This window comes from Rhea americana, unplaced genomic scaffold, assembly GCF_003343005.1.
Source record: "Rhea americana isolate MKP2758 unplaced genomic scaffold, rheAme1 scaffold_190, whole genome shotgun sequence".
In the NCBI taxonomy this organism is placed as follows: domain Eukaryota; kingdom Metazoa; phylum Chordata; class Aves; order Rheiformes; family Rheidae; genus Rhea; species Rhea americana.
The window spans coordinates 15,626-32,591 of record NW_028186039.1 but is presented as its reverse complement, the minus strand read 5'-3'; the positions used below and the strand labels follow the sequence as shown (position 1 = coordinate 32,591).

General features: G+C 55.4%; 1 protein-coding gene across 1 annotated transcript; it reads left to right on the top strand.

The window, feature by feature from the left end:
• The first annotated feature begins 1,568 nt into the window (after nucleotides 1-1,568).
• On the top strand, nucleotides 1,569-8,440 carry LOC146597132 (sacsin-like). The gene is made up of 4 exons (XM_085302676.1): nucleotides 1,569-2,485; nucleotides 2,754-2,842; nucleotides 3,460-3,693; nucleotides 3,750-8,440. Exons 1-4 carry the CDS (start codon nucleotides 1,569-1,571, stop codon nucleotides 8,438-8,440), a joined length of 5,931 nt encoding a protein of 1,976 aa, XP_085158802.1.
• Nucleotides 8,441-16,966: the final 8,526 nt, after the last annotated feature.

Here is a 16,966-nt window from a genome sequence, read left to right as displayed (position 1 = left end):
TTTGTATCCGATGAACGGGAATTTGATGTCATCGCTGGAGGGGGCCTGGAAGGGACCCAGGGTGAGGGGCAGTGGGGAACATGGGGAAGACTAGGGGATTCAGGGCACTGGGTGGTAATGAGGGAGAATTTGGGGGATCAGAGGGAAGGAGAGGCACTGAGAGGGACTGGGGGGGATTGTGGGGCACTGGGAGGTAGTGGAGGAGACTGGGTGGGATTGGGGGATACTTGGATGAAATTGGGGGGTATGAGAGGAGATTGGGAGAACTGGAGGCAGTGAGGATCAAGGGACATTGGGGACACTAGGAGGATGGGTGGTACTGAGGACACTGAGGTGGGCTGAGTGGGACTGGGGGACTGGGAGAAATTGCAGGGGCTTACAAAGCACTGAACGTGGGTCCAAACCCTCCCTTCCCAGCCCTCTGCCCCCTCCTAACCCTGGTACTCTGGCTCCATAGGCCCAGCCCTCCTAGCCTACAACAATGCCCCAATGGCCCCCCGAGACTAGACTGGGCTCCTACACCCAGGGGTGTCCCATAAGCGATGGGACCCCAGCACTGTGGGGCGCTTTGGCCTGGGTTTCACCTCCGTCTACCACCTCACAGGTGAGCTGTGCTAAAGACCTGACTTGGGTGGCTGAGACTGCAGTGGGGGCATGGGAGGTACAGGGGGTGCTAGGGGGACACAGGGAGCCAGTGATCCACTGGGAGTCAATAAGGACTCCTGAGGGGGCAAAACAGAGGACTGAATTTGAAATGGGGGAACTGTCATTAGGGACTCCCGGGGCAGGGGGGGGGAGCAAAATAGAGGGCTGAGTTTGAAATGAGGGAACCATCACTAGGGACTCCTGAAGGGGCAAAATAGAGGGCTGAGTTTGAAATGGGGGAACTGTCACTAGGGACTCCTGGGGCAGGAGGCAAAATAGAGGGCTGAGTTTGAAATGGGGGAACCTGGGGAAGCAGGGGCTGGGAGGGCTGGGCAACCTGAGAGGCTCAGTGATGGCAGAACTGGGGCACTGGGATTAAACCTGGGGGGAGTGGGAGGCTGAACTTGAGAGTTCTGGGGCAGGCATTCAGGGCATTGGTGGGCTGGGGGGCCTAGGTAGGCTGTGGGGACCATGTTGCCCTGTGACCTGATGGTGTCCGTATCCCCAGACCTGCCAGGAATGCTGAGCACCCCGTCCCTGGGGGTGCTGGATCCTGAATGCCGAGTGCTGCCAGGTGCTGGTGCCCGCTGGGACATCTCAGCAGCCCAGGACCTACCTGGCCTCTTCGAGCCTTTCTGGGCTGGGCTAGAGGCTGTGGGGCAGTGCCGTGGCTCTGCCCAGGGCACTCTCTTCCGCTTTCCCCTCCGCCGGCAACCCTCAGGCATCGCCACGGGAGTCTCCAATCCTGGTCTCCTCCATGCCTCCTCCAGACCTTCCTTGCTGAAGCCCCTCTTGCCCTTCTCTTCCTTCGCCATGTCAGACATGTGGCCCTGCATCACGTGTCCCCTGACGGGGCCCAGACCCTCATGGGTACCCTGACAGCATTCTCTCAACCTCTGCCTGTCCTGGAGCCAGCAGGAGCCATGGGGCTGAGCCTGACATCGCGCCTGGTAGCCCTGTGCAGGGATGGTGTTGAGGATGGGGATGAGTGGATGGTGACCACAGGCAGAACCATGGCACGGGTGGCCGTGGAGCTGGGTGAGCGGATAGGGTGCAGCCCCGAGCTGAGCCTGGCGCACCCTCTCCATGGGCCCTGCCAAGGGCGGCTCTGCTGCGTCCTACCACTGCCTGCCACAGAGGAGATGGTCACAAGGCTACCTGCCCATGTCAGTGCTCCCTTTGCCCTCTCTGATGATCGTCACCACCTCCGCTGGCCCTCTGAGGATAGAGAAGGTGAAGAAGATGCCAGCTGGAATGCCCTGCTGCTCCTTGACCTCCTGCCGCGGGTCTACGGCCACATGGCGACTGCGGCTGCAGCCCTGCCTGGTGCTGACCCCTATAGCATCTGGCCAGACCCTGAGTGCATTCCACGCCATGGCTGTATCCATGAAGTGATGGTCAGTGTCTGCCAGGAGCTGGCAGCTGCCCATGCCCTGGTGCCAGTGGCAGAGGGGGCCTCAGGGCGGCTGCAGGCAGCTGAGGCTGTGCTGCTGCTGGAGGACACAGAGGACACGGACACACAGCGAGTGGTCCAGGCTTTTCTAGTGGCGGCTGGGGAGCCAGTGGCCGTGGTCCCGACCCACGTCCAGAGGGCACTGGCACTGGGACTGGCCAAGGGCCCACAGGAGGCCACAGCAGGCCATGTGCGAGAGGTGCTGAGGTGCCACGGGGACTTGGAACTCCCAGCTGCCGACCGCCTCTGTCTGCTGCGCTATGTGACTGTGGACAGGCACTATGCCAAGCTGCAGGGCCTCCCACTCCTGCCTCGTGCTGACAGTACTTTTGTGGCTTTTGGCAATGCAGCGGCCACTGTCTACGTGGACACATCTGATTGCCCCAGGTGAGCTAGCAGGGGACCCAGGCATCCAGGTGCTTGTCCTATTCCCAACCCTTCTCAAGCAGGCCGAGAACCCAGGTGCCTGAATGGGCTAGAGCACAGCCTGGTGGAGGGGGTGGAGGAGGGTTGAACCCAAGCATCTGGGCACCTCATTCCCCCTGCTCTTTTCCCCCCAGTCTCACTGAGTGGGAAGAGAACCTGGGTGTCTGGGAAGTTCTCTGTCCCCCCCTTACCCCTGTACCCCCTCAGCATCTTTCATATGCCCCCATAGGGTGCTCCTGCCTGGCCTGACTGGATCCTTCCTGCCCTCCAATCTGGAGCCAGCCCTGGACAACCTCCTGCGGGGCATCGCCAAGGCTGGTGAGAGAACAAGAGTCCTTAGACCTGCCTAGGGTCCCCTGATCCCCGTCTGGGCCCCCAAATCACCTGCCAACCAATACTCCCTTGACTCCTCCAATACATCTGAGATCCTCTCCATCCATCCCACCGCGCTGTTCTCATCTCTAACATCTGTAGATTTGAGTCTCACTCTCCCTCCAGGCTGCGGGGCCTTCTCAGAATCCAGACTCCCCTGTCCATCCCTAGATCCTATGTCCCCCTGACCGATTCCAGATCCCCCTGTATCTCCATCTGTGGCCCTCATTGTCCTTGACGTCCCTCCTGCATTCCCCCTGTCATCTCTGTCCCCTGTCAGATTCAGGGTCTCCCTGTGTTGTCCCATCTGAGGACGTCCCTGCCCCCAGTTCTGGGCACTCACCTCTCCTCTTGCCCTCTCAGAGCTCCTCTGTCCCCACCAATCTGGGGTCCTCCTGTTCCTCCTATCCAGGGTATCCTGTGTCCCACCAGAGCCTAGGTCCCTTCACCCCCTCTGTGAGGTTCCCCTATCCCCTCCACATCTTAGATCCTTTCCCCTAGATCCTATGTCTCCCTAGTTCCAGGTTCCCCAATCCAGCTTCTGCTCCCTCCCTCCACCACAGGTCTCTTCCCCAACTTGGTTCTGCTGGATCCAGCCATGACTGCCTGGATCCTGCACTTGGCTCTGCCCCCAAGCTGGACATCACAGTCCTCAAGTCTGGTGACCTGGTGCCCCTCCCAGGGTCCTCCTCAGCCCCCAGCCCAATGGCTTCCAGCCCTGTGGTTCTTCCTGGCCAACCACATGGAAGACCTGGGCCCTATGGAGGGACTCCCACTGATCCCCCTGTCCCTACCAGGTGCCCCCAGCACCCATCTAGCCCCACTGATACCTCAATCTGGCCTTATCTTCCAGACGTGGGAGGACAGGGGCTGCCATCCACTGTGGCCCCCATCTTGGAGGCTCTGGGCTGCTCTGTGGTGCCCCCAGGCATATGGCACCACTGTCTGTCCCGCTACATCTTGCCCCCACCCCCCCTCAATGCCCTGCGAGCCCTGATCACCCGGGGAGCTGCAGATGTGGCATCCCGCCTGGCCTCACTGCCCACCGCAGCTGTGGACACCCTCCAGCTCTACCTGGTGGATGTCCCATCCCTGGCAAAGCCAGAGAGAGACATGCTGGCCACTCTGCCTCTCTTCATTCCATTGCCCTGCCTGGCCACCCCGCAACCCAGGGGGCTGGTGCCTGCTGGTGCCACTCCAGCACTGGAGCCAGAGATGGAGCTGCCCAGAGATGTGGTCCTGCCGAAGGCTGTGTTGCAGTGTCGGGATGAAGCTGACCGTCGGCTCCTGGGGCGACTCCAGAAGTCCTTTGTCAGTGCTGCCTGTGTGGCACTAGAGGGCATCAAAGCTGTAGCCCAGGGCACCTATGCAGGGTGGGCAGCTGAGGCCCAGGGGCTGCTGCTCTGGGTGCTGCAGCATGGAGACACCCTCTTTGCACAAAGCCCCCTGCTCCAACAAGCCTGCAGCAACTTAGCCTTCCTGGAGACCTCCAGTGGCCTGGTGCGCCCACGGGACCTCTACGACCCTTGTGAGAGTACCCTGCGAGTGCTTCTGGGCCCTGAACGCTTCCCTCCTGCCTCCTTTTGCAGTCCACCCATCCTCCGTGCCTTGAGAGCCCTGGGCTTGCGGCATGGCAAGGGGTGCCTGGTGGCTTCAGACATCCTAGAGGCTGCGACAACTGTGAGTCAAGATGATGGGGTGGCTCTGGACAGGGCTAAGACACTGATCAAAGTCTGCAATCACTCCAAGGCACTGGCAGGCTTCAGCACAATGGAGCTTAGGCAGCTCTGTGCTCTACCATGGGTACCCCGCTCAGAGTGCACCGGAAAGCCTCAGCAGCCCTTCCTACCTCCAAAACAGCTGCAGTCCACCCGGTACCTATGTCTAGTGGGGCTTGCTATGCCTCTAACAGGTGTCTTTTCACCAGAGGCAGAGGAGAAGCTGGGGCTGTGCCAGGCCCCACCACCAGAAAAGGTGTGGGAGCAGCTGAAATGCCTGGCAGGGTGCAGAGACACAGATAAGGTAGTTCCTGCACTCCGAGCTGTCTACCAGCACATGCAGGAAGATCTGGGGACCTTTGGAGCTGCCCCGGAGGGTGCTGTGGTGTGGACCGGGGCTGGGTTCGTCCGGCCAGCTGATGCCGTGCTGGGCTACCCCAAGGAGCTGGACCTGGCATCATTAGTGCCCCGGGTACCCCCTGACTTCCTGTCCTACAGCTGCCTCTTCAGTGCTTGGGGGGTAGAGGTAAGGGTGAGTGAGGAGAAGGCGGTCACAGCCCTGCGCTGCTTGGGGCAGAACATCGACGCCCGCAGCTCTGGTGCTGGTACAAAGGCAGAGTTGCAAGTGGTTGTGGCTGTCCTGGAGTGGCTCAAGAACAGGGGCCACTGGGCTGAAGGCATGGTGCCAATGCCAGTGAGGGTCCCAGAGGGCTCTGGCTTTGCTCTTCGTCCAGCTACTTCTACAGTGTACCTGGACATGGAGTTAGAGGCAGAGGAGGATGTGCAAGAGGTGGTGCACGAGGCAGTGCCATCCAGCATAGCTGTATTCCTTGGCACAGAGCTGCTCAGCACCCGGGTGCTGGGGCCAGAGTTGCTCACAGCATATGGACCTTCAGAGCCCATCACCTTGCAGCTCCGCAACATTCTCCGCGAGTATGGTGAGGAGGGTGACCTCTTCACAGAGATGGTTCAGAATGCAGAGGACGCTGGAGCCACTGTCTGCCGCTTCCTTCTGGACCTCCGACCCTGCAGAAAGCCCATCACTGGACTGCTAGACCCAGGCATGGCTGCCTGTCATGGCCCAGCCCTCTGGGCCTACAACAATGCCCTGTTCACAGAGGAATACTTCCACAACATCACTCGTGTTGGGGCAGCAACAAAGGAGCACCAGGCAGGACGGATTGGACACTTTGGGCTGGGCTTCAGCTGTGTGTATCGCATCACAGATGTGCCAGCTGTGTTGAGTGGGGCCACATTGCTTATCTTTGACCCCAATGGCACCCATCTGGGTAACCGTATCCCCAAGAGTGGCTGCCCTGGCATCCGTCTAGACTTCTCCATTCGGCCCCGCATCCTCCGTGCCTTTGCTGAGCAGTTCCGGCCCTACCAGGGTGTCTTTGGGTGCCACCTGCCCGAGCCAGGAGCCTTTCCAGGGACTCTTTTCCGCCTGCCTTTCCGCACTGAAGAGGAAGCTGTGGCGTCACAGATATGCTCAGAGACCTTTGGCACAGATCGCATCTGGTCCCTCGGCACTGGCTTTACTGGCTCTAGTCGACTCCTGCTGCTTTTCCTGCAGAGAGTGAAAGAAGTATCCCTGGAGATGCTTCCAGATATGGCCACCTCACCTGAGGATGCTGAGTCTATGGCCACACTGCAGCAAAAGAGGATCCGAGACTTGGGGGCCCCTGGGGATTCCTCAAGCTGGGCAGCCATTGAGCGGCTCACAGCCCATGAGAAGGCCTCCAAGACCACCTGGCACTACCTAGTACTGGTGTGCCAGGGGCATGGGGAATCCCTGGAGCTGTTTCACCAGAGGACACAGGCAGGACACCATAATCTGCCCCCTGTAGCTGGTGTGGCCCTTCCCCTTGACCTTACTGCAGATGGCAAGTGGGTGCCAAGCACGGGAGCTGAGGAAGGACAGGTTTTCTGCCACTTGCCCATGCCAGTGGCTTCAGGGCTGCCCATCCATGTGCATGGGGCCTTCAACATCCTCTCAAACCGCAAAGGGCTGTGGGACACAGCAGAGCAGGGTGAGTGGAACCGAGCACTGCTCCGGGATGCTGTGCCGGCTGCCTGGCTCCAGGCACTGGCCCACCTCCGCACCCTACATGAGGCAGGTGAGCTGAAGAGCTATGAGTATTACGTCTTTTGGCCAGACACCAGCACTGCTCGGTACCCCTTTACTGAGGCAGTGACTCATTTCTACCAGGCTGTGGCAGCCAGGAATGGCCCCAGGCTCTTCTCTGATGGCTGCTCATGGTGCCAGCTGCAGGATGCCCGCTTCCTGCACCAAGATGTGGCCAGGCACCCCAAACTCGGGGCCATGGCAAAACGTGTCTTCAGCACCACCTTGGCCCATCCTCTGTTGGCTGTAGCCTTGCCAGAGTGGGTGCAGAGGGGCCGTGGGAGAGTGGTGGCTGCTGGCACTTACGACTGGCCCCGGTTTTACTGTGAGCTTGTGCTGCCCAACTTGGGAGACCTCTCCGTGGCTGACCAGGACCCACTGCTTCTTCATGCACTAGATATGTCTCATGATGATGTGGACAAGGTGCTGCAGACAGTGCCCTGCATTCCTGCCACCCCTCATGGCCACCTGCAGTTCATCAGCCACCTAGTGCATCCTAGAGGCCGTGCAGCTTCTTTATATGACCCCAAGGATGAGCACTTCCCCTCTGGGGATGCATTCCTGTCTCCAGAGAGACTCGGTCGGCTAGAGCAGCTTGGCATGGTTCGGGATGTGTTGGCTCTGCCAGAACTGCTGGAGCAGGCAGAGACAGTGAGGCATATCTGGACTCAGGACCAGGCCCAGGGATGCCAGAAGGCTGCCTGCATCCTTGAACTGCTTCGGGATGCAGTGCAGCAGAGAGTGAATAACACCATGCAAGCTGCTTTCCAAACTGTGCCATTCCTGCCTGGGACACTGCCCACTGGTGAACATGTCCTGCTCCCAGCTGCCCAGCTCTACCATCACCGCCATGTCCCACTAGTGGGGCTCATCTACCCTGTCTTGGCTCCTAAAATGCTGGGAAAAGACTTCTGCCTCCCTGAAGAGACTGCATCTTTCTTGGGGTTGAACCGGCAGCTACCAGCAGCTGTAGTCCTTAAGCAGCTGCAGGCACTGAGCCACAGCTCCAATGCCCTCCCTGCTGCAAGGCTCCAGGACAACACTCACCACTGCTATGACTACCTGGACACGCTGCTCAAGAGAGACCACACCAGCCAGCGTGAGGTGGCTACTGCAGTGGCCCAAGGGGAGCCCTTCATCTTGGTGGACTCCCACTTCATACCAGCCACAGGTGTGGCTGAGACTCTATCATTTGAGGCTGCCCCATATCTTTACCAGCTCCCAGTGCACTATCGTCCCTACAGACAACTCTGGGAGTGTGTGGGGCTGCACCACACATTCACCTGGAATGATTATGCTCAAGTGCTTCGCATCCTGGCTGAGAAGCATGCTGGAGAGCCCCTGCCTGCCCCAGAGCTGGCCCTGGCTTTGCGATTGATATCTTGTGGTTTGATGGCAGATGGGGAAGAGTCAGATGCCTATCAGACTCAGCAACTCTTTCTGCCTGACCACGAGGGCATCTTGCGTCCATGTGACAAGCTCCACTTCAACGACACACCATGGCTGCCAGTGGAAAAAGGGGGCATGCTGTGCCATGAACAGCTGGCCCGGGCTACAGCCCTGCGCTGTGGAGTGCCCACCACACGCCACCAGGCACTGGAGAGGAGCCAGCTGCTGACAGCAGATCTGAGCTGCTGGGCACAGCCGTTCGGTGCCCRTGAAGACCTACCCACACGGCTGAAGAACATCTTGGGTTAGTACCCAGGATCCACTCGTGATGTAGTGATGGAGCTGCTCCAAAATGCGGATGATGCTGGCGCAGGGACCGTGCACTTTGTGTGGGACCACCGGCAGCACCCAGTGGGTGCCACCTTCAGTGAGGCCTGGAACACTCTGCAAGGCCCTGCACTCTGCATCTACAATGACAGACCCCTCCAGCAGCAAGATATTGAAGGCATCCAACGCCTGGGGGTGGGTGGCAAGCAGGGTCAGCAAGATGTTACAGGCAAATTTGGCCTTGGCTTCAACACTGTCTTCCACCTTACTGACTGCCCAGCCTTCCTTACCGGAGACAGTGCCCTGTGCATCTTTGATTCCCACCTCTCCTATGTGCCTGGAACCACAACTGAGAGCCCCGGTGGGATGTTCGCTGTCAACCCTGAATTTAAGAGATCCTTCCCAGATGTCTATGGCACCTTCCTGCCCTCCTTTTTTGACCTGAGCCAAGGTGTCCTTTTTCGGCTGCCCCTCCACACTGCAGCTGGGGCTGCCACCTCCAAGGTGTCTGACATGGTTGTGCGGGACCAAGACCTTGTGACCATGCAGACGACACTGGCTGAGGAGGGTGGTGACTTGGTTCTTTTCCTCCGGCACCTGCACACTATAGTCTTCTCTGAGATCCCCCTGGATGGGGGGCCATTGGTCAAGAGGCTACAGGTGGCCATAGAGATGACAGAAGAAGATGCAGAACTGAGGCGGGGTTTCCAAGCCAGGCTGAGCCAAGCTGTGGATGGGGATGGCCCCATCTCTGTCTCCTACATCATGAGAGTTAAAATCAGCAGGGCCAGGGCCAGTACCAGTACCGTTTGGGGGGTGACTGCTCAAATTGGAGTGCAGAAGGGGGCTGAAGAGTCTCCAGTGCCTGGGCAGCTGCCCTATGGAGCTGTGGCTGCCTGCCTGAAGCCACAGGGCTTGGACAATCCCATGGGCAAGGTTTTCTGCACCCTCCCATTGCCACTGATGACAGGGTTGCCTGTGCACATCAGTGCCAACTTCTCTGTGGATGCGGCCCGACGTGGCCTCCGCCAGGACCCAGGCAGCACCGAAGCAGCCTGGAATGGCTTCTTGCTCCGGTGCTTGGTGGTCCCAGTTTACTGCACCTTCCTCACTAAGCAGCAGAGAGCCTTGGGACCTGAACAACTCCAGTTCAGCTCCTTAAATGTCTGCAAGCAACACTTGATCCCCTATCTCCAGTTCTTCCCTACTGTGACAAAGAGTGTGCCACCCACCTGGCATGACCTTGTGAGGGACATCTACAGGCACCTCAGCCACCATTGTCTCCTACTGGTGCCTGTGTGCCGTGTGAAGCTACCTGACAGCAATGTGACAATGGCTTGGGCATCTCCAGGTGGTAGGGATATGCTGACAGAACCATACTTCCTTGAGAGTGAGCCTGCGTTGCCTCTGTGGGATGTGTTGCAGCACTTGGACATGAACTTGGTGCCAGCATTCTCCCAGCTGTGGCAGATTTACCAGGAGCTTGTGGCAGCTGGTGTGGCAGCTGTGACCTTGCAGCCAACTTCTCTTCAGTGCTTCCTCAAGGCCCTGGCTCTCCCCTTGCCCTGCCCGCTGACCAAGACACCTCTGAGGACCCCGGAGAGCTGCTCCATCCTGCTGAAACACTGCCTGAAGCACACAAAGGAGGTCAAGACAGAGCTAGAGGGTCTCCCTGTGCTGGCCATGCAAGATGGCTGTCTGCGTGCCCTCAGCACCCACCATCCAGTCTTACACAGCTCCTTTGCCTACCTTTTCCCCCAACACAGTCATAGCTTTGCTGACAGCTGTGTAGCTAGCATAGCCCCATCTTGCTTTGTGTAGGATCTTGGCCTCCTAGAGGCCACACCACTCATCAAGGAGGCATTGGAACAGCTGGATTTGGCCACAGATGGGCAGAAGTGGCTGAAGGGGCTGTGGAAGTTCTTTGATTCTGTGGTCTACAAGGCCACAAAGGCCGAGAAGAACAAGTTGGAGGCAGCTATGAGCATGTTCATAGACCATCTCCAAGATGCAGTGCTGCTGCCTGTGCAAGGACATGAAACAGGCTCAATGTGCCTGATGTCACTGTCCTCCCTCCCCAATATTCTCTATGATTGTGACATGGATGTGGCCAAGGTGCTGCACAAGTTGGGCATCCCTATGCTCCAGAAATCCCTTCTGCCCTTTGGCTTTGCCTACCACTGCCTCAAGCCATGGGTACTGCAGACCATGAAGCCCAAGGCTGTGCTGGCCCGACTGGCAGATACCATTGCTGATCTCCGCTGGAGGGACCTGGAAGCATATGAAGTGACTGTCCTGCTGCGCTTTATTATTCAAGGGAGGCTGGACAGGCAGGCACTGGAGCATCTTCAGCACCTGCCTCTATTCCAGAAGCATGGTGGGGATCATGTGGCTGTGGCACCCTACCGCAAGGTGCTGATTTTCAACAGCCAATTCCCAGAGTGCCGACTGCCTTCAGGTGCTCAAGCCCTGTACAGTCTGGAGAAGGACATGCTGTTGCTCAGGGAAAACATAACACACAAGCAGCTGGCCAGGGATTTAGGATGGGAGGCTGTGGATGAATGGCAGCTCTTCATGACTGTAGTGCTACCTTGGCTGTCCCAGCTCACAGCATCAGAGCTTGTGAACGCTGTGCAGTTGTTCTTAGCCTTGCAACACACCTATGAGAATAAGAAGTTCTGGCAGGATGCTGTGACAGCCTTCCAGACTGTAGCCTTCATACCAGACTCCCATGGCGTGCTGCATCAGGCATCCTACTTCTATGACAACATTTCCTCCCTTTGCACACTGCGGCTCCAGCACCGCTTTGTGCCTGAGTCCTTCCTCAAGGCACTGGGTTCCAACCGTGAAGTTGCTAGGACCTTCCTGCTTGAGACGGGTGTCTGCACCAGCCTCTCTGCAGAGGATTTTGTGGTACTGGCCCTGGAGATAGAGCATGAAGCCACCCAGAGCAGGGGCCATGCTGAAGAATTGCCTCAGAGACAGAAGGCGATGTTTGAACAACTTGTCATTCTGTTGAGCAGCCCATTGCAAAAGGGTTTTCTGGAGCAAATTGCCTCCATCCACTTCCTGTCTCCACTAGAAGTGCCCATGTGCTTGAGGGATCTTCACCCTCCCTTTGCAGCCTGCACACAGCCTGTGACCCTGAAGGGCAGTATTTACCATGACCAACAAGATGTAGCTGAGCTCCTGTGGACATCAGCCACCATCCTGCCAGTGTCCTCCATACCTGAGAAGAATCTGGACCTGCTGAAGGCTATAGGAGTCCTTGTGGGGATACCAACTGCCCTGGTGGCTGCCAACCTAGAGCATGTGTGCAAGGCACCCTGCTGGACACCACAGCAGGTGACCACACGGACCAAAGCACTCCAGAAGATGTACAATTTCTTGCAGAGCCGAATGAATGAAGTGGATGTGGGACGGCTTGCTGAGCTACCTGTGGTGCTGACCAAGATGGAGGACATGGCCACACCACAGCAAGTGGTAATATCACTCCCGGAGAAAGCTGACTTTCACCCTTATCTCCTCATACCTCACCCTCTCATGGTCTTCTATAGAGACCTTCTGCAGCACCTTGGGGTGGTCTCATGCCCCACAGTGTCTCACTACAGCCATGTCCTAGCCCAAATCTACCAGGAGAGCCATGCCAAGGGAACCCTCCATGTCACCCAGAGGAAGACAGTCTTTCTAGCCATATGGCACCTCTTCCAGCTGCTGCAGGAAACACCAGAGCCCCCTGATTTTTCTACTGTGCCTGAGTTGTACTTGCTGAGCACTGCCAACCGCCTAGAGTCATCCCACAAGCTCTTCTTCAATGACTGTGTGTCCTTGAGAACCTCCTGGGCTTTGGAGAAGACCTTTGCTTTCATGGCTGAACTGCCTAGGATTAGATTCAATGTCTGGCACCTCCTGCAAAAGCTGCCCCAGCGCCTGTGGCCATGGGCACTCTCGGAGGTTCTGGAGCAACAACTGGAGGAGGGTAGTCTAAAGCCATGCCGCTACAGTCCCCACTGCCATGAGCAGAAGCGTCTGCAGACCCTCCTGGTATCCCCATGGTTCAGGATGGGTCTAGAGGCCCTGCTCCAGTGGCAGAGCCACAGGGGGATGACAGAAATGGAGGGGGCTGGTGGCTTTGCAGCAGAACAGTTGGAAGTGCAGTGCTGTGAGGACATCCATACTGTGCTGGTCCATTGAGGTACAAAGGTGAGCTGCTAAGGCAGTGTGTCAGTACCTCCAGGCATGGAGCCATGCCATGGCCATTGACCCAGGGCACCATGGAGGTGCTACAGGGCTGGGATCAGCAAGCCCAGTGCCACAATAAACAAACCTTGCAGTGCTGGGATACCCTACATGAACAGTGGGGTCAGAGGATGAGGAAAGGTCTAAGATGATGGACAACTGAGATGCAAGGGCATAAAGGGGAACAAAGAGGGAGTAATGGGGGCATGAGTGGTCAAGGGGCATGAGGGGGTGATGCACCAAGAAGTCAGATTGGGGTCATTGCCATGGGCTCACAGGTCTTTGCCAAGGGTCAAAGGGTGATAATAATGTGTATGAGGCAAAGAGGCTATTGTGGGCCCTGGGGGTTGCCATGGCACCTTGGCATGTCCTCAGGAGCTGGATGCAAACTGCCATGAGGCCAAAGGGCAGCTCCTGGGGAGGCCGGACATCTCCCTGGCACAAGGTTGCAGGGTCACACTGCACCTCTGTGCTGGTGGGTCACTGCCAGCTCTGACCCCTGATCCCAGGGATGGGAAGTGGGAGGACTGAGCGCACCACTCTTGTTTCTCCTGTCTATGGTTTGCCCCTATGGTTCATGGGTGTGTGAAGGGGTTGAGCTTGGAAGTGATATCAGCTGATGGAAGGGGCTGGTGTGCCTCTGGGGACCATAAAGATGAAGGTAAAGAGGCTCTGACCACTGCGGAATTGTGCTGCCGCTATCCACAAAGTTCCTCCTTCGGGCCTGGTAGCACCAGGGCTCCATGGGCTAGTTGCCCTGGGAGCACGGGACCCAGGCATCTGGGGAATGCCCTTCCCCCGAAACAAAAATTCAGCTGGGGGAGGTGAGTGTATGGGGATAACCTGGCCTGGATGCCTGGGTCCCTGGGAGGCAGTGGGGCAGGGTAGCTCAGATGCCTGGGTCCTCTGTCCCCACACCTCCCCTCCCTACTCCCCATGTTCACGGGTGTCGCAGGTGCCTCCTCAAAGGAAGTCAGGTGTCTGGGCTGTGGCTTCCTGTGAAGCCTGGCAGGGTCAGGAGCCCAGATGCCTGGGTCATCCTCTGGCTTGGAGGAGGGGGGAGATTCCCCATGTCCTGGATCCCCTGTCTTCGTCTGCAGTTTGTGGAAGAAGAGTCTGGGGATTAGAGCACGAAAGGTGTCCTAGTGTCTTGGTTGCCTGGAGTTGGGGGTTCCTCTAGCTGCTTAGCAAGCAGCACCTGCCCTGATCTAGGCATGCTCCATTTAGCATCACAAGAAGAGCACCTAATACAGCATTTAAACAGGCCTGAGAAGAAATATGTAGTTACTATATAGGAGAAGTGTTTGGAGGAACCTGCTGTTACAGCAGAAAGGATGCCTGTGAGAGGGCACTTGTCTGAAAGCCGTGCTGCTGCTCACTGGGCATGATGTTCCTTTCCCTTGTCTCTCTCTCTCCTTTAGTTTTAATCTTTTTCCCTAAAACATACATTTCCCCCGTTATAGTCAATGTCCAGTATCAGCTATGGATGCTGCAAATAAATCTTTGTGTGTGTCAGCTCATTTTGGTATCCAGATGCTCACTGGCTCTGCCTTTGGAACCTAGGAAAATGTTCATTCCTAAAAGTGTAGGAGCCTTTCTCCAACAGAAAACATGGCTACTGAAGGTCAATGTTTCTGTAGGTATTTTTGAAATCAACACTTGAAGGAAAAAAAAGTGTTCCCCCCTACCCCAAGCATCAGCCATACTCAGTTCCCAGCATCTTTTTCTTCCACCCTCTCCCCTCCTCCTCCTTCCAGATAGAAGAACTGTTTCACCCATGGTATACTATGACAAATACATCATAATTTTGAGTGTTTATAGGCTTTTCTTGATGAATTTGCCCAGTCAAATCTTTGGCAATTTTCAGGTACATCCAACAGACAAAAAAATCCCTACTCATGGGAAATCTTAATCACATATTTTAATACAAACCATTCTCCAGATATTGTGGTGAGGAGGGCAGGACGGAAACATACATGGAAGGAAATAAAATTGTCTTCCTCTTACTTCTGCGAGTTGTCTTGCTCACTATGACAAGAGGCTGAGAGATGGATTTGTTCAGTCTGGAGAAGTGAGTGCTGCAGGGTGAATCTTCCTGTCCTCAGCTACCTTATGGGTGATTACCTGATTACAGAGAAGGAGCTGAACTCTTCTCCAGGGTGCACAGCAAAAGGCTATCAGGCAAGAGACACAAGTAGCATCAAGTAAAATCCCAACTGGATACTGGAGGAAAAAAATTCACAATGAAGTGGTCAAACATCAGAATAGGAGCCCGGAAAAGATTTGGGGGAATCTCCTTCTTGGAACTATTCCAAGGCACACAGCCTGAGAAACTAGATCTAACATCAAAACTAGCCCTGCTGTAAGCAGAGGATTGGACAAGAGGCCTCCAGATGACCTTACTGGCCTACATTATTCTGTGAGTTCACACTCTTCCCTTACAATCCCATTATCAAGGTCTGTTACTCTAGTGCTGCTTATACTTGGCCTCTCTAGGAATATTTCCTGGGAGCTCAGAATGGATAAAATAAAAGAAAGTCAGTCTAAACCACGACACCAGATTTTGGCTCTGCTGATCACAACCACACCTTATGACTTCGTTTAGGCTTCCATTGCACTCCACTTTTATTGTCAGCAGGGTCACTTAAAGCAGGTTGCCCAGGTTTGTGTCCAGACAACTTCTGAATATCTCCAAGGAAGGAGATTCCACAACCTCTCTAGGCAACCTATTCTAATGCTCAGTCACTCTCACAGTAAAGAAGTTTTTGTGTTCCTCCTTGTGTTCCAGTTTGTGCCCTCATCCTATCGCTGGGCACCACTGAAATAGTCTGGCCCCATCCTCTTTACACCCTCCTTTCAGGTACTTACATCATAGTATTTGGAAATATATGGTAATATTTGTTTGCCTCTACTACTATTCTGTAATTTCCGAGTGAACTAGTTAGCCTTAAACTTGTAGTTTTGATATCTTTTACTATATCCCAAACCAATATCTCAACTAAAACTTTCTGTACATGTCCCATCAAACAGACCTGGCTTCAGCTCTACTCTGCTTAGACAACATAACCCTGTCTTTATTTACTGCCCTCTCACCCTGACCAACTGACATTCCATCCCATACTGACTGCTCTCCTCACACTTGCCTTCTCAGCTTGGGAAGCTGATGGAGGGCTAGCCCTGCTCTTGGGCTCAGCAGGAACACATGGCTGTGCCCCCTGGCACAACTTAAACCTCCTACAGTGAGAAAAATCCCAATTCCTGAACTTCTCCTAGCGACTCTTCTGCCTGCCTCTCACCACAACCTTCAGCTTCCTAATCAACACTGTAAACCTATGGTGACAAATCTGCTCTTACTATCCCCCCAAATGACCTAAAATTAGTACTTGGGAGTTGATCATGTTTCAGCTCCCTTAACAGCCCTTACCTGATGACTTCTCCTGAAATCATTAGTCAGCCAAAACCACCTCTCACCAAAGCCCCTAGCATTAAAGCTGGTATTTATAGTAACTATAATTTGCTTTCCACATTTTCTGACTTTCTTATTTTTGGCTAGGGAACTTCTCTTAATTCATGAGGCATTTAAAAGTATGTAACTCATCTCTGTGGCTACCAAATGATGGGAAAGCTAAGCAGAACATTGACACGCTGAACTCAGCTTCCTCTACTGCACTCTAGTAGTCTCCCTTCCACACCTAAATACTCTCCTCTATGTGCCCTGTTGCACAGGGACAGTGCTCTTTCCTGCTCTTCCACATGCCCAGCATTCCTGCACTCATATGTACACAGATATGATGGGATGAAGTGCTTTTGACTTCTAGACTTACTGATAAAAACACCCAGGATAGCCTCCAGCCATGACTTCCCAACCACACTACCCCTTCATAAACTTTGTGCGGTACCATCAGGACTACCTCAGCTTGCTTATGACAAACTGACCTCAAATTTCAGCCTGCTTGTTCCTCAGCACTGCCACTGACAGCTAGTCTAGCAGTGGAACCAGCAATTGTCCCCTACAGCATTGACCATGCTTCAGGTTACTGTAGCAGGATTTGGTGCTGCCTTGTGCACCTTCTACTTACTCTTCATAATTCAGGAAGGTAAATGCCCACCCACAGCATATATACCAGCAAGTGTTCTACACCAGAATAGCCTCTCACATCTGCAGTCTTCTTTATCTTAAATAAAGAATTAGTTTGGGGAAGTCTCTTGTGCAGACAGGTTCAACACAAACATTAGATTGTGACTCTACAAGAGGAGTTGAAGCCTACT